This window comes from Euleptes europaea, chromosome 13 (assembly GCF_029931775.1).
Source record: "Euleptes europaea isolate rEulEur1 chromosome 13, rEulEur1.hap1, whole genome shotgun sequence".
Classification (NCBI taxonomy): domain Eukaryota; kingdom Metazoa; phylum Chordata; class Lepidosauria; order Squamata; family Sphaerodactylidae; genus Euleptes; species Euleptes europaea.
Window position 1 is genome coordinate 41,777,484 of NC_079324.1, and position 21,189 is coordinate 41,798,672.

The 21,189-nt window shown below is 46.4% G+C and overlaps 1 protein-coding gene across 1 annotated transcript in view; it reads right to left on the reverse strand.

The window, feature by feature from the left end:
• The window catches only part of LIMK2 (LIM domain kinase 2), a 57,408-nt gene extending 42,242 nt beyond the window's left edge, over window positions 1-15,166 (reverse strand). The window contains exons 1-2 of the mRNA XM_056859256.1: window positions 15,094-15,166; window positions 9,181-9,280 (exon numbers count right to left, since the gene is read on the reverse strand). Coding sequence (XP_056715234.1) covers window positions 9,181-9,280; window positions 15,094-15,139 — 146 coding nt within the window. The 5' untranslated portion in view covers window positions 15,140-15,166. The remainder of the gene's footprint in view (window positions 1-9,180; window positions 9,281-15,093) is intronic.
• Between the last annotated feature and the right edge of the window lie 6,023 nt (window positions 15,167-21,189).

The window sequence follows — 21,189 nt, forward strand, 5'->3', positions numbered from 1 at the left end:
ATATTGGAGGGACCCCACGGCCCACTTGATGGCCAGCTCTTCTTTTTCAACCGTTGCATAGTTGCGTTCAGCCGGCATCAATTTGCGGCTGAGGAATAAGATGGGGTGTTCCTGGCCACCGTGTTCTTGAGTAAAGACCGCACCAAGCCCAGCGTCGGACACATCCATGAACACAGAGAAGGGCCAGGCAAAGTCTGTATTCTTGAGGACGGGATCCCCCATGAGGGATCGTCTGAGGTCGTCGAAAGCAGCCACCTGGCTGGGGGACCACTGGATCCGATTAAGGTGGGTTTCCTGCAGGCAGTCTGTCAAAGGACTGGCTCGCGACGCAAAGTGGAGAATAAACTTCCCGTAGTAGCCAATGAGACCCAAGAAGCGTCTCAGCTGCTTCTTTGTCTGTGGCGGTGGGGTGTTCTCAAGTGACACCACTTTTTTGGGTAATGGGCGCAGTTGTCCCTTGCCTACCAGGTAACCAAGATACCGTAACTCCCGGAAACCGAGATGGCTTTTCCTGGGGTTGGCTTTGAGCCCTGTCTCCTCAAAGGGCCGTAATACGCTAGCGAGATGTTGCAGGTGTGTTTCCCAATCCGGACTGAAGACTATGATGTCATCGATATATGCTACTGCATAGTCGTGAGTGTGCTAAAGCCATATCCACCAGGTGCTGAAAAGTGGCCAACGCCCTGTGTAGCCCAAAAGGCATCACTCGGAACTGGAATAGGCCCCTAGGGGAAGCGAAGGCAGTCTTCTCTTTATCTTCTTCCCGCATAGGTATCTGCCAGTACCCCTTTGTAAGGTCTAGCGCTGAAATGTACTGGGCGGTACCGAGTTGATCTATCAAGATGTCAGCGTGGGGCATGGGATAAGCATCAAAAAGGGCTATTTTATTAACCTCCCTGTAATCTACGTAGAAGTGTACACTTCCATCTGCCTTCGGCACGAGCACTATCGGGCTGCGCCATGCGCTCCACGAGGGTTCGATAATGCCCATGGCTAGCATTTTATCTACCTCTTGGTTAACGGCTGTCCAGCATTTGCGGGGTATCGGCCTCCAGGGACTGCAAGATACTTGGTTTGGTGGAGTCCTTATACTGTTGACCAATAAGTTCCCACAGTTGGGCCTGTTGGGCGGGAAGGAGAGCTTCGTCAATACGGGGACCTCTTTCTCTCGGCCCTGTGTCCAGGGGAGTTCTCCCTCTGAGAGTTCTAAAGGCTCCCGGCCCAATTGGCATTCCTCGCTCCCAACTCCTTCTCTAGCAACCCACTCCTTCAAATTGTTTATGTGGAGGCGTTTGTAATGTCTCCGAGTAGGCCCACATTGTAGTTCTGTCATATCTCTCTTTTTGTGCTCGTTGAGCGGCCGCGAGCTTGTGGCCCACTATTTCCCTCGCTGTCTCTAGCCGCTCTTTCAGTTGTCTCACATAGTTGGGTGCCGTCTGCCCTTCCGTTTCTACAGACCCTCCCCACTGATCCTCCATCACCCTTAGAATCCCATGGGGTATACGCCCATAAAGGAGTTCAAATGGGGCATAGCCCGTGGAAGCCTGGGGGGTCTCTCTCACCATGAATAAGATGGTGTGTAAGTAGAGGTCCCACTGGTGGGGCCTTTCTCCCACCAGCTTCCTCAGCATGGCCTTTAAAGTCTGATTCATTCTTTCCACTAGGCCGTCTGTTTGTGGATGTGCTACTGTTGTGAAAATTTGGCGAATCCCCAAAGTGCAACAGAACTGTCGAGTGACCTTGGCTGTGAAAGAGGTACCCCCGTCTGACATTATCTCTCAAGGAAGGCCAACGTGGGCAAAGAAATGGATCAACGCCCGAAACACCCCCGTAGCTTGCATGGTACCAAGAGGTATGGCCTCTGGGTAGTGGGTGGCATAATCCATGAGGACTAGGATGAACCGGAAACCCCGGGAGGTTCGGGGCAATGGCCCGACAAAGTCCATCGCCACGCTTTCAGATGGGGTCCGAATAACAGGTAGGGGTTGCAAAGGGGCCCGGAGTGGGGCCTGACTACTGCCTTTTTGGCAGCGAGGGCAAGATTTGGAAAAGGCTTTCACTTCCCTTGATACGGAGGGCCAAAAAAAATGGGCCAGAACTCGTGCCAGGGTGTTTTTTACCCCTTGATGCCCCGCCCATGAATGGTCATGCCCCAATTCCAGTACCCGAGAACGGTACGTCTGAGGGACGAGGAGCTGATGGATAGGTACCTCCCTACCTGGAACCACCCGATACCAATAACCATTTTCAAAGGATATGTGGGGCATGTGGGCCCCTCGGCGGGTGTCCTCGACCTGCCCGTCTCTTATTGCCACCATCTTTCGCAGTACCTCTAACGTGGGATCCTGTTCCTGGTGCCTTCTGAAGACAGGATCGCCCTTCCAACAGACACTCTGTTCCCTGACCGCTGCCGGTCCCTCAGGAGGGTCCTCCATGCCTGGGTTCATTGTTGATGGTCCTGGCTGGGTGTTGTCCTCCATTGCCAGGGTCTGAATCACCCTTCCATTCGTAGGGCTCGGCAAACTGAGATAGCGGAGCATGGCTTGAAAACACGGGGCATCCTGACCAATCAGGGTGGGATAGGGTAAATTTGGCACTCGGGCCACTTCCATTTCCACCTCCTGGCCTGCCCACTGTATTGTGACCCTCACCACTGGGTACTTCACCATATGCTGGTGGAAACAGGCTACTATGGCTTCACGTACAACTGGCATCCTAGCAGGGATGAGGTGCGTCCGCACCATAGAGATAGAGGATCCACTATCAACCAAGGCGTGCACCTGGTGCCCGTTGACCTTTAAAGGCACCAGAGCCCCTCTGCTGCTCCTCTTGGGGTCACTCGCCTGCAGGGCTTCCTCCCACTTCAAGTCGTACTCCATTAAGGGGCAGTCGCATTGATAGTGACCCCACTGCCCACACATATAGCATGGCCCTATCCCTTTGCCTTCCTTTAAAGCCCCCTCCTCTTTTCCTGCGGGCTTTCGCCCTTCTTCGGAGACAAAGGGGGGACGAGGCCCCATAACCTGCGTCGGGGTCCGAAATCTTGGCCCTCCAAGAAGGGGGATCCATGGGCCAACTCGAGCGCGACCTCCTCTTAGAGCTTCCATGCTTGCCCTTAGCTTGAGTTCTCCTCGGATACCCTCTTTTGCCCCCTCTTGAGGTTCCACTGGTGTTATGTTTTCTAAGAGGGTCATAGCATCTTCTAGGGAGGCCGGTTTATTGCACTGGATCCAGTCTCGAGCTTTGGGTGGGACCACTGTGTACAGTTGTTCCAGCACCATCCGATCTACGATGGCCTTACTTTCCGGTGGGGTGCATCCACCTATAGGCCATTTCCCGAAGGGCCGTCATGAAGGCCTGCGGAAGTTCACTTTTTTTCCATATCATGGTCCTTAACTTCACCCTATACGTCTCTTCAGAGATGGCATAGCGCTGGAAGATAGCTGCCTTCAGCAGCTATAATCGGTCCCTTTGTCTTTAGGTAAGGCCTTTAGGTAAGGCGGACTGGGCTAGGCCCGTCAAGTAGGGCCCTAAAATATAAGCCCACCGTTCTTTTGGCCACCCAGAGGCCTCTGCCGTCCTTTCAAAAGCCTCTAAATAGCCATCGATATCATCGTCAGGCCCAAGTTTCATCAGAGGTATGGGGGGGTGGGGAGTCGTCCCATCTCTCTACCCAGGTCGGGCCTTGTGCAGGATGTTCCACCCCTCCCTGCCTCGAGAGTCTTCCAAACGTCTCTAAATAGAGCGGCCTGCGCCTCCTGGTGTTGGGTGGCCATGTCTCGCATCAGCCGTTGTTGGGACTCTTGCTGCTGCTTTGTGCATGAGTTGCCCCTGCTGTTCGAATCCCCGGCACCTGGGAGGGAGGGCGACGCGAGACACAACTGCTCAGGACTAAGAATAATATCAAACAGAATCTACCAATTAGACTATAAATTTCTAAACCATTGCCTTGGAACAGTCCTTAAGACTGTGGGGCAGTGGCTAGCAAATGGGTCAACGCTTTAAAGCTCATGGTGCGACCCTGAATAAATTGCTTTCATTCAATCTAACCCACCTGACACAAGAGTTGATGGGCTAAGATGCCATTCTGAACTTCTTGGTAGAAGGTTAGGGTAGCTAATTGACAAATAAGGGGAAAGTGCCACTTGTGTGGACTTGCTGGGCCCGTATGTTCAAACAGATGCTGTGCCAAAGTAGCACTGCCATGTCACCAGCCCCAGGCCAACCCAAGAACCACATAAGCCTGCCAAGTTGTTCTTACTCTCAGTGTTCTGAACCAATGGCTGCCACCCACATAACCCAAGGAATGGCAAATCAGCGCAGTTTAGGCAGGATTTACCATAACCCCATCCATTTCGCCAGCCAGCTTCACATGATCTGATGGGGAATCAGCAATTCACGTCCTGAATACACCGTGCACACTATGAAAGCTCCCTGGCTACCCAGACTGAGCAAGATACCCATGGCTGGTTGGAAGCAGTAAAGAAGCTGTAGCAGCACTTATTTAAAAAAGGGTTGCCCAGTATGGTACAATTTGGGATCATTTAAAGAACTTTCAAGGAGGTTTCCAATAATGAAGATGAAGCAAATATATTAATTGGAGTTTTAAAAAGAAAAGTATTTTACCTTGTTACAGCTCATTCTCTAGCCTGCTAAACACAGAAGCCAGAAAACCCAAGAAAAATCTCAGCCCAAATTTCATAAGAGGAAGAGAGGATTTGCGTACATCCTCTGTGGCCATGAAAAGTGTGGTGGATGTGCTAGGCCAGTTCTGAGCAAGCCGTTCTTCAAGCCTAGGAAAGGGGCCAATCATGCATTAGAGCAATTACACAGTGGGCCAAGAAGCCAGCAAAATCCACAGGAAGCCGCTCCACAGCCTCTGCAAGAGTTCCCAGAACTCAGTTACCAGCTGCCAAAAGCTTTCTACCACCAGCAGCCTCTTAAAACTTTGGCACAGAACATTCGAAGCTAGCAACAAGGCCAGCAGGGCAGAAGAGAACACAGGAATCAGCATTAGGCCCTCTCTAGCTAGCAATGCAGGGTGGGGCGAGGGAGTATTTCCTCTATGGCACCTTTTAGTACAGCTATTACTACACAAACTGCTCAGCGTCCTGCACCCAGCACTTAGGGCCAGAAGGGAAGCAAAGGATACAGGTGGAAGCTCTTAACTGCAGGGCACACCTTCCTGGACACAAACATTGAGTGATCTTTTTTCACTGGCACTTCCAGATCAGGTTTGTCATCTGCAGAACACATCAGCACACACAGAACTTGAAGCTGCCACCCCCAGATCAGGCAGCCTTGCTTAAGTCAATGAAGGGTGGAATCTGAGACTTCTTTCACCTTCCTAAAAGAGTATGCCAGTATCAGAGCGAGTTGCTCCCCCCAATGAAAAAATAGGAAATTCTAGGAAGCGCTCAAAACTCCTACAATTTTTTTTGGACGACTTAAATGCTTTATAGGATGAGATTTTAGTCACTCAGAATGTGTAGAATATAGATTTTTATGCAAGACAATCTACAGCATTAGATGATGATGAAGAAGAAGAGTTGGTTTTTATATGCTGACTTTCTCTACCACTGAAGGGAAAATCAAACTGGCTTACAATCACCTTCCCTTCCCCTCCCCACAACAGACATCCTGTGAGGTAGGTGGGGCTGAGAGAGCTCTAAGAGAGCTGTGACTAGCCCATGGTCACCCAGCTGGTTTCATGTGGAGGAGTGGGGAAACAAATCCAATTCACCAGATTAGCCTCTGCCGCTCATGTGGAGGAGTGGGGAATCAAACCCAGTTCTCCAGATCAGAGTCCACCACTCCATAGACTATGGGAAGAAATAAAGAAGGATATGATGATTTGGACTAATAAGAATCTGTCCCTGCTTGGCCGCATTTCAACAATACAAATGAATGTATTACCAAGACTATTATTTTTGTTTCAGAATCTTCCTACAATATCCCAAGTAAAGTATTTTAATACTTGGAAGAAAGACTTATTGAACTTCATGTGGCAAGGTAAAAAACCAAGGATTGCATATAAATATTTGGTGGATTCAAAAGACAGAGGAGGTCTTGCACTTCCTAATTTTAAATTATATGCTGAGGTGGCTGCTTTAGTATGGCTGAAAGACTGGATGGGCTTAAAAAATACACGTTTACTGGACTTGGAGGGTTTTGATAATAGAAGTGGTTGGCACTGTTACTTGTGGTACAATAAAGTTAAAACACATGCATCATTTCAACAACATATGGTTAAATCATCTCTTTATAGGATATGGATTAGATATAAGCATTTATTAGAAACAAAAACTCCGTTATGGATTTCTTCCCAAGAAATGTTGACATTACGTCCATTAAGACCAGCTCAATTTGTAATATATCAGGATCTTTTGAATGGGAAGGTACAAAATGTTCACTAAAAGAATATGAGGAAGTTAAAGATTTATTATCTTGGTTCCAGTATCATCAAATAAACTCAGTTTTCTTACAGGATGTGAAAACAGGATTTTCTAAAACTAAATCAACTTTACAGAAACTTTTGCTGGATACAAATGATCATCTTATTTCCAAGATGTATAAATTACTGTTAGAATTTTATTGTGAACATGAACGAATAAAACCTACCATGATTAGTTGGGCACAAATGTTGGGTCATGATATAATGTTACAAAAATGGGAAAGGCTTTGGATGAGAGACCTGAAACTTATATCTTCGCAACTATTAAGAGAAAATGTATACAAAATGATGTATAAATGGTATTTAACACCGAAGAAATCAGCAAAATCGTATGCTTCAATGTCACCAAACTGCTGGAAATGCAGTAAAGAAATAGGATCTTTTCATCATATGTGGTGGACTTGTGAAAAAGCTAAAAAAAATAGGTAGATGATATATAATGAAATAAGGTTGATTCTACAACAAAATATTCCTAAAACGCCTGAAATGATGCTATTGTGTATGATACCGGACACTATTTTCACTCATAGAACTTTTTTTATTTATGCCACCACGGCTGCTCGATTGATATATGCAGCTAAATGGAAGACAGTTGAGATACCAGATAAAAAAGACTGGATAAAAAAGATGCTGGAATTGACTGAGATGGCGAAGCTTACAGCTTTGATAAATCAGAATGATAAAGAACAATTTTGGGGGGAATGGGAGGCTTGGAGAATGTACTGTGAAAATTATTTTCTATCGGGACCACTTAAAGGATATTCATTGATTTAATCCCTTATTCATACTTTGTATTAATTTTTATATTAGGTATTGATTTCATAACGTTGGATATGACAAGAACAGATTAATTAAAATAATATTGGGATTAGTTTTGTTAGCAAAAGATTAGACGGAAGAGGGAGAGGGGGAAGTCATTTGATTGTTCAATTAGAAATATTGTTTTTCTCTTTATTATTATTATACTGTTTTTATGGATATATTAAATGAAGAATAAAAATTATTAAAAAAAAAAAAGAGTCCACCACTCCAAACCACCGCTCTTAACCACTAGACCAAGCTGGCTGTGTACAGTGCTGACAATCACAACTTCAAACATGCATTGTTTAAACGTGATGAATATTTTCCACAATCAACGCTACACTGTCATGATCCTGGGACTAATGCTGAGGAGGCCTGTAAACCTCAAGGACGCCTTGATGTCACAGAGGGTTTGGGTCAATTTTGCAATAGGCCTACATTTCCCAGGCACCTTAGGATTGTACTGGGGGGAAATGGAGGGAAAACAGACACTAATCACTATTAAGGAGACAGAGCTCCCACAGAGAGCATATAAGGCCCAGCACAGAGAAGGGGGCGTTCTTGCCCTGTAGCTGAACAGCAGTAAGGCTGCTTTTGGAAAGAGTTGATCCCTCGCTCATGGTGAATCTGGCCCACCGAGATCAGGTAGTTAAAGAGTAGGACTTAAAATAAAGAAGTCACCCCAGGGAGCTTTGTTGTTTTCTGGTTGGCCACGTCTTTTCTTTTTTAAAATATTTTCATTATATTTTTCAAAATACAAAGAAAAAAAGGGGAAATTAGGGAAAGGAAAATAGAATTACATTCACTGTTTTTCACCGGCGCACGGACTGTTTCATCTTCTACATAGAATGTCTCTCTAATCTATTAATGGCCTTATTTCCTAAATCGAATACAATTTTCTTATACTACATCAATTCTTGTTCTTAATAACTCTGTCTAATAAACATATTTCTGAACATCAGAACATCAGTATCTTTCTTAAAAAGGCCGCCATCTTTGCGTGTAACGTATCCTATTTGCTTACTTGCAATAATATTTAATAAACCATTTCTTGTAGACTCGGCTTGGGTTCTTCACTCCTCAAATTCAGCCATACATCAGGGCATGCCCAGACTAAAGAGGGTGTTGGCTGGGAGCAAACTGGACTCTGGGTACTCTGTAGTAAAGCCCCACAACCAGAGCGGTAGTAGTTAATTAAGTTAAGGCCTTTGCTGGCTGCAGCCTGAACAAGGCAGGGAGAAAGGAAAATGCATGTGGCAAACCTGCTCAGCCCAGCACCATTGCATGACAGATACACTACTGAAATGTTCGGTGTTCTGAACGTTATGAGATTTTACTCGATATTCAAATATGCTGCTAGCCCTATTATGAATCTACGAGACTTTCTGCATTCCTCTTCACCATACCACTATTCCATGTAACGCAGAGAAAAGACAGCTTCATGCACTAGCACAGCATAGTTCTTTTAGACCCACAAGATCCCCTACTATTCGCAATTGGCGGCTGCTTTCTGAATTAACTGAAGCATCAGGACAGTCTCCAAAGGCAATACCATGTAATCTAATCTAGATGTGATCAGAGCATGAACAACTGTGACCAAGCCATGCTGCTCAAGGAAAGGCAACTAGTGGTGAACGAAATGAAGCTGGCCAAAGGAATTATGTGCCACAGGAGATCTGAGCCCCCCATTGTAGGCTCAGATCTAAAAGCTCCAAGATGCAAACCTGCTGCTTTAGGGAACAGTCCCATGCAGAACAAGCTGATCCCAGGGTGACAAGGAGTGCACTGCAATCGTACACCCACCACCAGGACCCCTAGATAGCTTCCGGTGGCCACTAACCACCCCCTGCTTATCACCAATGCCTATTATGTGGGCTACCAACAATACATGCACACAGCAAGACAACAGCACTGGTTTTACTTACCAGAAGCAGGAGACATGCCAAGCTTCGTTGACAGTCCTGTAGAGTCTCTGACCAGCTGCAATGCTCTCTCCACATCCCAGGCATCTCCAGTCCTCTTCAACTGCACACAAGAGCAAAGATTTGTCACGCGGTGTAGTGGTTAAGAGCAGTGGTTTGGAGTGGTGGATTTGATTCCCCACTTCTCCGCATGAGTGGTGAAGGCTAATCTCGTGAACCGGGTTGGTTTCCCCACTCCTACACATGAAGCCAGCTGGGTGACCTTGGACTAGTCACAGCTCTCTCAGCCCCACCCACCTCAAAGGGTACCTGTTGTGGGGAGGAGAAGGAGATAGTAAACCAGTTTGATTCTTCCTTAAGTGGCAGAGAAAGTCAGCATATAAAAACCAACCCTTCTTCTTCTTCAGCAGCTGCCTCAGAACATCAAGAGGGTTCCTATCCATTTGCAACGGCAACCTCCCCCACCACCCACAATCACAACTGCAGCATCAATCTGCTCATCCACTAATATTGATGACCATCTTCTTTCAAGCACAGCACGAAAGGAGGCCCGGGACTTGTCTGAACAGTCACACTGGGCTTTGGCGGCTGCTGGAAAGCAGCAAGCTCCAAGTGTGAAGTTTGGCATAATGTCAAGGGACAGGACAATCTCCTTCCTCTGACTAGGGTAGAAAGGCCACCAACACCATGTTCCATCCACCATCAGTTCTGGCCGACTACCAAGGCCAGTCAGGCATATGCACTCATTAAGTGAAATTTCCACCCCCCACAAGCTCAGCAACATCTCACAGCAATCTGTCTTCTACGGTGCAAATGACTCAGTCCCACTTGGCCACCCTCCATCACGTCACCGGAACAACAAGGCAGACAGGTTCAGTGCTTTCCGGGACTTAATTCGGAAGCAGCCGAGGGAGGCTACGCTGGCATTTGCCCTGCAGTGCTGACTCAGTGTTGAACAGATTACATTCCTGTCACGATCCAGAATTCCCAGAAGGGAGACAAATTAAACAAAGAGTTTAATCTTGCAGAAAAAAGGACTCCCGAATGGGCAGCCTTCTCGTCGTTACTGGATATCTGTCTAACTTTTTTCAGTAATAAATGCTCCATCAATTTAACACATGGGAATACACCAGATTATGGGAGGAAAGCACCTGGTGAGGAGTGAAGTGCATTAAGGCTTCCACAGACATTTCCATTTTAATACTCAGCTTCCTTGCCAAGAGGTTAACTGCTGAACCTATGGGCCCCAAGCTCAGAACCAGTGGTTTCCTTATCTGGAAGAGCCAGCATGGTGTAGTGGTTAAGAGCGGTGGTTTGGAGCAGTGGATTCTGATCTGGAGAACCGGGTTTGATTTTCCACTCATCCGTATGAGCGGCAGAGGCTAATCTGGTGAACTGGATTTGTTTCCCCACTCCTACACATGAAGCCACCTGGGTGATCTTGAGCTAGTCACACTCTCTCAGCCCCACCTACCTCGCAGGGTGTCTGTTGTGGGGAGGGAAAGGTGATTGGAAGCCAGTTTGAGTCTCCCTTAAGTGGTAGAGAAAATCGGCATATAAAAACCAACTCTTCTTCTTAGAGGGGGGCTTGTGACTACCTACACTCTTGCTGCTGTCATTTAACATTTATTGCAAGGGCATCTTGCCCTTACCCAAAGAGTTCAGCTAAAATACTGCACAGCCACCCTGAGGAGGAGGCTAGGAGGAAAGAATGACTCGCCCACAGCCACCTTGGCTGAGCAGAGCTCTGAACCAGAGTCGATTGTGTTCAAGCTGCTCTGCCATATTGGCTCAAGAGGAGGTCAAATCCCATCCCCATCCTAAAGTTCATGCACTTAAAAGCTCTCTAAGGCACACAGGGCCAGCATGTGGCTCTGGCCGTGGTGTGGAAGTTAGAGCGTCCAACTAGGATGACAGGTTCAGATTCCAGCCCAGCCATGGATGTACCGTGGCCAGTCGTTTTCTCTCAGTGCAGCCTACCTCACAGGGTTGTTGTGTAGACTGGGGAGAAACACCTATTGCCCTAAGCTCATGGAAGGAAGGGCCAGAAACTACAGAAAAATGAATCTGAAGGTCTATCCATTTTGAGGGTTGCATCCTTGCAGAGGCAAGGATCACAGGTCTTTCCCACATTCTCCTCCCTCCAGCTGGGAAAGCTTCCTTCTGTCATTGCAGGACCTGCATGGACTAACAGCCATGCAGGTCAAAAGGATGCAGTGAAGAAGGGAAGGGGGGGAAATTGCTTCCTTCTTCCTCTTCCATCAGCTGAGCAGCTCTGACAGAAGAGGCAAAAAGGGTGATTTCATGTTCTTCCCAAAAAAACTGCAGGTGTCCAGGTCCATGCGGGTCCCACAACTCTAGGAATTAACTTTCCCAAGTTTGGAACGGACTTCCGAAGAGAGGGGAATGCAGGAGACCCGTCAGGGGAGACACTGATGGACATGGATCACAGAATCCAACCCACTGTTCCCAAGGTGGCACCGGTGGAAACCACAGAGGATGTACGTGACACCCCCCCCCCATGGTGGAAGCATCTTACTTGCTTCCACCCGCTTCGGTTCTGCAATAACCAGTGCATAGAGTCTACCAGCCATTCTTGCCCAGGAAAACACGGCTTGTTAGCTCAGTACTCAAGACTGGAAGGCTTATTTTGAGAGCTACATTCAGAACTAAGAGACTGAGCTAGAAAGCATTCCCCATGGCGGCACACCACAAGAGTACCTAAGTAAGAGCAGGCAAGCCATCCAGGGCATCTCTCCACACCTCTTAGCCACAACTTCTGTTTTACAAGATAGCTAGGCAATCATAAGTCTGATAAGGGACATAATCACAGGGTGTACTCTTGCTATGAGAACAAACTCTTGGGAAAGCTGTTTTTCAAGAATGTCTGCTAGAGGTTTGCAACTTATTGAACTAAAAACAGCCATGCAACTCTACATTAAGCTTTGGGTAGAAGGACTCCCACACAGATGTTCTTAAGTGTAGCCTTATGAAGCCTTTGAACCAAGTCCTGACAGGGCCTGAGCACCGCAACACACTTGGTAAGGTTTTGATACCCGGGGCTTAGAGTGCATTTTCTGTTCTATCACAGCCCCCGACTCCCCAGTTTGATACCAACTTTCTTCTCCTTCTAGCCATGTCGGATGATGCTCTGTGTATAGATGGGAGGGGGTTAGTGCCTGCATTCTCAGTTTTCTAAGAAGTCAAAGATGTTTCAAACAAGCCAAATAAAACTGGCCAACATTGGAGGGTTAACAGTTAAAATGCCCAACCCAGCTGCATAGAAAGGCCTGAGAACAGTGCCTCTCTGCAAAGCAACATGATATCTACATGCATTCCAAGAGGTCAAACATAACTACAGATGCATCAAATCCATGCAGTGTAAGCAAGCAAGATCTCCATTTTAGACTGGGAAAATGAACTTCCTTCAGTTCTGACTGGGAAAACGAACCTTCTGCAGCTCCAACAACATGGCACACACCAGGAATTTGTCAAAACAAATCTACATAATAAAGAGGGGGTTTAATATCACCCTAGGAGCCCTGTGGCACAGAGTGTTAAGCTGCGGTACTGCAGTCAAAAGCTCTGCTCATGACCTGAGTTCAATCCCGACGGAAGTCGGTTTCAGGTAGCCGGCTCAAGGTTGACTCAGCCTTCCATCCATCTGAGGTCGGTCAAATGAGTACCCAGCTTGCTGCTGGGGGTAAAGGCAAGATGACTGGGGAAGGCGCTGGCAAACCACCCCGTAAACAAAGTCTGCCTAGTAAACGTCGGGATGTGACATCACCCCACGGGTCAAGAATGACCTGGTGCTTGCACAGGGGACCTTTACCTTTACCTTTTTAATATCACCCATTAAAGACCATTGCGTATAACCTACAATCAAAGTACCAGCTTTTAAGCTTCCCACTTACATAAAGAAGAATCTGTTCCACAGTGACTGAATTGGTGAGGACCACCTCCCCTTCAGAGAGGACTTTGACAGTGTAATCCTAAACAGAGTTATACCTTTCTAAATCAATTGGTCAATGGGCTGAGGACCGTGCAACTCTGCGGAGGGCTGAACAATTAGTTACTAGGATGCAGTTTCAGTAATCCAGGCCTGTTGAAGCTGCCACCCTATAGAACCTAGTGACCCCTCTGTAGCTCTGCACTACAGAGAACAGCGATGGCAGGAATGTCTTGTATGCAGTCTGTCCACCATTAATGACCATTTTTTTGAGGAACCCAGATTACCTCCTCAGTTTTTTGGGGAAAACCACTAAAGTTTTTTTTAGGCACACCAGGCTTTTAATGCTCTAAGCAGCCACTTCATCATGACAGATGGTACTGATACTGTATCTAGTGAGTTAACAAATGATTTAATTTCCCAAAAAGAAACACATTAAGCAGAGAACCCACATGCTCACTCCTCGGAACAAGAAGAAAAAAGTTACAAATTCTCATCAGGAGAGGCGTTTCAGGAACGCCAACACATTCCTGCAAGATCAGGGTGACAAGGAAGTCACAGCAGGTATGCAGGCAAAGGACTAAACTACTGTAGCTTGGAGATTCAGGTAGGGAGAAGGAGGGCTGACATTTGTTGATTTTAGAATGAGATTAACTCAGCCTGGTATCTGCAGATAGTTCTAGCTGGAAGAAGGAGAAAGTTTAAAGTGCAATCCGACTCCTACAGAAATCAGTGGCAGAACTCCAACTATTCTGAATAGAGTAGGATTACAGCCTTCGGTTTAGAAGATTAACATTCAAATACTGCGGCAGCTCTACATGAATGCAGGTCAACTATAAGCAAGCAAGACACGCATTCAAGATCATGTAAACAGACTTCACTGCATATTTCACTTGCACAAAAGATCTAGATTATCCAATTTCAATTTCTCCATAAAATATGCCCAAATCAGGAATTACTGAGCTCAATGCAACTCATAATGGGTGATGAAAGTTGTACTGTTCTCTCCCCCCCTCCATTAAATAACAACCCTTTAAAGCAATAAAGCCCTTCAGCTTACCGGACTTTTTTCTACAGCCACAAAAGGCCATGACTAACTCCTAAACTGATGCAATGGATGCAGAACCCCACAAGAATAAGATGCAGAGGGACGAAAGCCAAGCTTGCAACCTTCAGCAATGCAAGCTCAGCAAGGGCAGCTGATTTAACAAGGCTCAGCCCTATCACCAAAGCAGAGCAGTAAGCATTACAAGCATGTGCAGAGCACACTTCCACCTAAACTCAACTCCAAATCAGCCTCTACACACTTGACACTAAATATACGTTTCTAGTAAAGCAGCGCTTGTCAGTGAAAGGAAGCCTACAACAGAGGATCAGAAACTAGCGATCGGGGAAGGGAAAGTCTAGCGATATCAGGACCAAAGACTGAACAGCAACGCCAGAACCTAGAGACAAAGAAGAAGGAGGAGCCACTGCCTTCCCAGGAGCATCTGTCTGCTGGAAACAGGATGCTAAGCAGAGGCATGGAAAGTTGGGGGGGGGGAGCTCCTTCTCTCATTCCACTGGAACTCAGGATCGGCCACCAGGCTCGATCGGCAGAAACTCTTCCATCACACAACACCCAGATCAGCGTACGGGGCTCCCTACCACAAGATGTGGCGCCCCAGCTTTAAGAAAACGACCTGGACGAAGAGGGAGGAGGAGGAGATCTTGCAGATGGAGCCTCCATATGCAAAGGCAGTCTGCATCTGAGAAGCAAACAAGAGGAGCGGCACTCTGCCTAGTCTCTGGAAGGCAGGACATCTGGCCGGGCACTCTCGGACGGATGCTGCTACTATTACACTAGGTACTGCTCCGGACCCTCCACCGCCGGCCCCGCCCCTGTAATCCTAACAACGCACCCCGTGCCCCTGGACCCGAGGCGGGCCTCCAAGGACCAGGTGCGGAGCCGATCAGCCGCGTCTTACCCGCTGCTGGCCCCGCTGCTACTGCAGCCGCCACTCCTGCATCCATCGCCCGACCGGGCAGAGTTCTCTCTGCAAAGCCCGCACCAAATCCCACCCGGGGGTGACGTCACCCGGCCTCTACGGAACGCGGGGTGGGCCACGTTCCATTTCCCCTCTCGCATGCAAGCGAGCCGCCGACCACGGCGCCGCCACACCTGAACCTTCAGGCGGCTTTCTCCACCAGGGCCTCTCCTCCCCCCCCCGTATGCCATCAGCCAATCACAGCTGCCCGGCCTTTTCAGAACTATTCCACAGCCGTAGGCTCTAACCAATCGAGCGCTAGTTTGAACAAACGGCACCCGCCTCCTCCGCTTTGTGTCTGTTTCTTCCGCGCGTTCTGTGCCCGCCTCTCTACTGGGTCATGAGCCAATCACAGAGCTCTGGTCGCTCCCCGTTAGGGAATGCACGTGCAACAGGACCCGCCGGATGATGTCACCGCTGGGCCTCGCGGTGCCTTGCAGGAAAGGGGGGCTGTTGTTCGTTATTTATTTAGTAGTGATTACTTATTAAAAGTAACAATTAAAAATTGATAATAGAGGTAATTAATATATAATTATCCCAGAATATACGTTCTGTTTTCCCAACATTCTTAATAATCCTGTTTAATAATTGGTTCTTGTGGGTTATCCGGGCTGTGTAACCGTGGTCTTGGTATTTTCTTTCCTGACGTTTCGCCAGCAGCTGTGGCAGGCATCTTCGGAGGAGTCACACCGAAGGACAGGGTCTCTCAGTGTTACTGCTCTGAAGATGCCTGCCACAGCTGCTGGCGAAACGTCAGGAAAGAAAATACCAAGACCACGGTTACACAGCCCGGATAACCCACAAGAACCAATGAACTCTGACCTTGAAAGCCTTCAACAATATTCTGTTTAATAATATTTGCTATTGACATGTTTATAATTGGAAGGAAGTGCAGGGACAAAAAGCTGCGCCGGCCACCAGTTTAGATTCCTCCCGAAGGCAATGGGCGACCAGTAGGAGCCTGGCCCACTTGGTCCGCCCTCCAGCTTTCTCCTCTGCTGTATGCCTGCAGCCTCTGGCGTATATCAGGAGAGAGGAACGGGTTGGGAGCGCCAGTGAGTTACTCTGTGTGAACGACGGCGGCAGCAGCTGCGATGAGGGCAGAGGACCACAGTCAAATGGAAAGTTGCGGACGGTGCTGGTGCCGCCGAAAGCTGGTCTGCAGTCTCCTGTGACATGTACCCCCTTCCAAAAGTGCCGTCTTGGTTTAGAGCGGCAATGAACCCCACACAGCTTGCAGGGTCAGAGGCAGGAGTGTCTGCAAGAATGCCTCTAATATAGCAGGAAGCCCTGCTGGTCTGCAGTAGAACAGCTAGATTCGAGTCCAGTAGCCGCTTAGAGACTAACAAGATTTTGAGGGTAGAAGCTCCCTTCCTCAAATTCACATGAACACATGAATCTGCCTTATACTGAATCAGACCTCTGGTCCACCAAGGTCAGTATTTTCTACTCAGACCAGCAGCGGCTCTCCAGGGTCTCAGACTGAGGTCTTTCACATCACCTTCTTGCCTAGTCCCTTTAACTGGAGGTGCCAGGGATTGAACCTGGGACTTTCTGCATGCCAAGCAAATGCTCTACCACTGAGCCACTGCCCCTTCCAACTCTTATCCTGTTGGTTTCTAAGGTACTGTGTGTAAAGTGCCATCAAGTCGCAGCCAACTTATGGCGACCCCTTTTGGGAGGGTTTTCATGGCAGAGACTAACAGAGGTGGTTTGCCAGTGCCTTCCTCTGCACAGCAACCCTGGTATTCCCCCATCCAAATACTAACCAGGGCTGACCCTGCTTAGCTTCTGAGATCTGACGAGATCAGGCTAGACTGGGCCATCCAGGTCAGGGCTTCTAAAGTACTACTGGACTGGAATCCAACTGTTCTAGTTTAACGAACCTTGATTTAAAGAGGCCCATTGTACTCATGCCACTCATTTTATCTATTTTAACCTGCTATTAATGTATGGTACAAAAACCTAAAATCAGACATTATAGAATTAATACTATGTGCTCCACTCACTCAGCCCTGACCCTGGCTAGTATTTGGATGGGAGACCTCCAAGGAATACTAGAGACATGACGCAGAGGCAGGCAATGGCAAACCACCTCCAAAGTCTCTTGCCTTGAAAATCCTATGGAGTCACCCTTAGTCAGATGTGACTTGATGGCAAAAAAAAAAAAACCCATCCTAAAAAATCACAAAAGATTAAAATGTGTAAGGGATTAAAATGACAGATCTAACAGGGCACAACCAACACCTATCAACATGACTACACAGAACATAGGCAAGATAATTCAGCACCATTCCAGAGGAGTGGCCATGTTAGTGTCTTGCAGCATAGCTGTGTAACAATTTAACAGCAAAATGTTATTTCAGCATAAACTCTGATGGACTAGAGCCCCCATGTTCAGCTGGAAGAAGTGAATGAACTACACTCTCATTTTATGTAGGGGTGTGAAAAAAATAACCAGAGTCAAGGCACCATGAAATATAGGAATTATCGGGTCTCTCTCCTCCTCGAACCCCCGTTTTCCCGCAACAGTATGAAATGTCCTTATGTAAAATCTCAACTTTGTCAGGAAAAACAGTTCTGTTAAGCTAGTTTAATATCTATAATGGGTGTCCTAGGTTTTGCTGCAATGGTTAACCACTGTGATGACAAAGCAATCTCAAGTCTTTGTTCAAGCCAGTGAAATAGTATTAAGTATCTTTATGAATCCCAGTTTGGACACTGTTTCTGACCTGAAAGTCACAATTCTTTAACAACAGAACTTGAAAAGGAAGATTCCAGCACAAAACTGCTGAACTGGGACTCCTCTCACCAAACCCTAGGAGAGGAAAATTATCAATAAAATGTCACAGTGGAAAAGGAGCTATAACAAACATCAGATATTTGTAATCAACTGATAACTTGCAGTAACCAAAAAGATCGAAGAAGGGTTTCTTCAGGAATGGTCCCACAGCTGCCTCCTCCACCCCCTCTCTCAGTGAGGAATTTACAACTTCCATTTCAGCCAGATATAATAAACCTAAAAGGGCAAGGGTCAAGTAGGCATGTTGCAGGGCAGAATGTTCCCACATTGTAGGTATTGTTTAACTACAACAATTAAACATTCAGGCAAATGTATCATGATGCTGACATAACCGAAAACGACTGTCAATGATAGTGTCTAGATTAGAACAATGTGACTGTTTTGCCCTTGCCTTCAAATCACAGCAATCTGTTGAGATCTATAGGGTCGTTATGCCAACTTGCATGAAGCAGCTTTCTTATGCATTTTAACAGTTCCACTGGACATCTCAGCAAGGGTGTCCTGAGATGGAATTTTTCCACGTGGCCATCACTGAGCAGGCTCTGGATGAGCCATCGCCAATGGTTCTACCATGTTAATCCCAAGACTCTCTTCATCTGTGTTCTAGCCATTTTATATGCTAGTGCCATTGCCTTATGCTTTGCGGTCAAGATAAAGTGATCTAAATGAAAGGCTACCTAGTAAAGATAACTTTATTTAGGTGATTTGTTCGGCTTTATATGTGTATTTTATATTTACAGTCAGCTTCAAATTTTATTGTGGGGTGTTGTATCCCATCCATTGCATTTGGATGGCGGGTTAGATATACCTGTGTATTAGACTTTTTGCAACTTTGCTGGTTATGCTTTGCAGTCTACCAAAGGACTGAACAGGCTCAGGTCAGAGAAGAGGGCACCTGGGAGCAACTCTGTCAATCTCCCATATCACCTCCTTATTCCAGATATGGACCAACATTGACAGAACTTCCCAGAGTGCCTAGCAGATCTCCTTCAAGTATCTTCTGGAAACCATACAGAACCAGCCAGCAGTCTGCATGGGCAAAACTGACTGGTCTCCTGCCCCAGAAGGTGTAGAAAGCCCCCTTACGGCTCTGTCTTACCATGTAGTAATCTACCATGATCAAAAGAGAATTGAATTATCCCTGGCCCCAGATCACCACCTCAAGTGCAGCAGAGAGCAGCAGATCAAATATACCTACTGTATGTGTTGGGCCAATGACATTTTGGGATAGCCCCATGGTCAGCATGGTGGTTATGAAGTCCTGAGCTGCATCAGACAAGGAAACCTTGGCATGCATATTGAAATCCCCCGCAAGTTACCTATAGTCCATAAAAGCTGGTGCCGGATGGAACAAAACATTAAGTCTTTAAGGCATTACAAGATTTCTGTTTATCATTGCTCCAAAAGACTAACGCAGCCACCCCCTCGGGTATTTTGCTCCCTTCCCATTTTATTTCCACAACAACCCTGTGAAACAGGTTAGCATGTTAGTTTGAGAAATAACTAGTCCAAGGTCACCTAGTAAGCTTCATCGGAGAACAGGGGTTTGAACTCACATCTCCTTGCTCCAAACACTAACCACAACAATATATGGCTCACTATTCCCAGAAGCATGACTGAGGAGTAGAGAGGAAAAGAACATTCCCTTTTCTGGGAGTATGTTTTTTTTTCCTGGGGAAGGCAGGCACTCTATTAATAATTCATATTAACGGTTTATAGATGGTCCCTTGGGGCAGATGCAAAGTACCGTATCTACTAGTAATACAAACACCTAATACTACCTTTTTTACTATGAACAGCTGCAGCCTGCCTAAGGATCCTCTGCACTCATGCTGGCAGCCAGAGAAGTGACCAAAAAAACTTCACTCAGACGTGAGATAATGTAAAAACTTTTTTTTATTCTAAATTACTTTCACAACAGTGAAAATTAGTGAATAACAATGGTACCATCGGTTGCCAGCCACAGGCTATGTGCAATCTGAATACATTATTTTCGGGGGGGGGGGGAGAAGAGACCAAGAGACAGATAATAAAATGCCAAAAAAATAAAGCACTGCAGGGAAAAGGCAGAACAAAACAGAAATCTAAAGACTGTTCCAAGTCACCAGAAAAGCATGATAAATGTCAGAAGAGTTGCTTCAATGAGAACAGTAGACTTTGGTGTCATCTTAAAGGTGAATAGTGATAGTGGCAGAAGCACCTGCATGGTCTAGAGCCCACTTTTGGCAAAAACAGGCTAAAAGGGGGTCAAGTCCATGAAATCTTATAGAACCATTCATCTGTTAACATTTCAAGGGGCTACATGACACTTGGTTTGTACATAAAATATGGAGACCGCTGACAGCCTGATCTGGTTAGCATCACAACAACATTCTGAGGATCAGTCAGGCTCTCTGCAGTCTCCTCCATCTATATACTCGTCTCTGCACAGACAGCAACCCTATGTTTTAAAAGAATCCCAAGCCAGTTATATCTGTTTGTAATACCATTTAAATTCACAACAACCAAACCTTTCACATTCTTTTTTGTTTAACAATAAACTTAAGCTTTTGATCATGGCCTTCACTAAACCATTTCACAAGATTGCTTTCAGAAGTACAGTTTCATTTCCACAGCATTCCGTTTCTCCAAGCAGTAAACGGAGAAAGGAAATATCAGAAATTCCCATGGTATGCAGCAACACAAGTTAACTTTCCCTTATTAACAATAGGTGGCGCTGTCATCTCCTCTTGCAAAATTAAGCCAAGCCATATCTAGGAGCTATGAGGCCATCAATTTATAGCAGTTTGCTTTGGAAGAATCCCTTGTTTAGAAACACACTTGTCCCTTTGAACCCCTTTTGGGGAGTCATAATAGAAGAATTTTAACATAAAAGGAGGGGAAAGCTTCTAGCATGACTGCCTCTTCAGAGTGTCACACAAACTGCTTCTATTGCATGTGCGGATAGTGAGAGATTATCTAATGTTCAAACGAAGTTCTACTGGTCAGGCTTTCAAGGTGTCAGGAGGGGGCAAATCTCAACCCCCTTTCCCCTTCTATTATTTTGAGAAAAGTGCTATTGATTTATTTCCAAGCTCACCTACCCAGGCACATCATAAGACCTGAGAAAAACACTCCCCTCCAGTAATTTATTCCATTCAATGTTGTAATCACAATTTGTTATGGAAATCCTTAAAAGCTGCCACTAGTCTTTGTCTGTAAGCAAACAAATGGAATATTAAAAGCACTGCAAA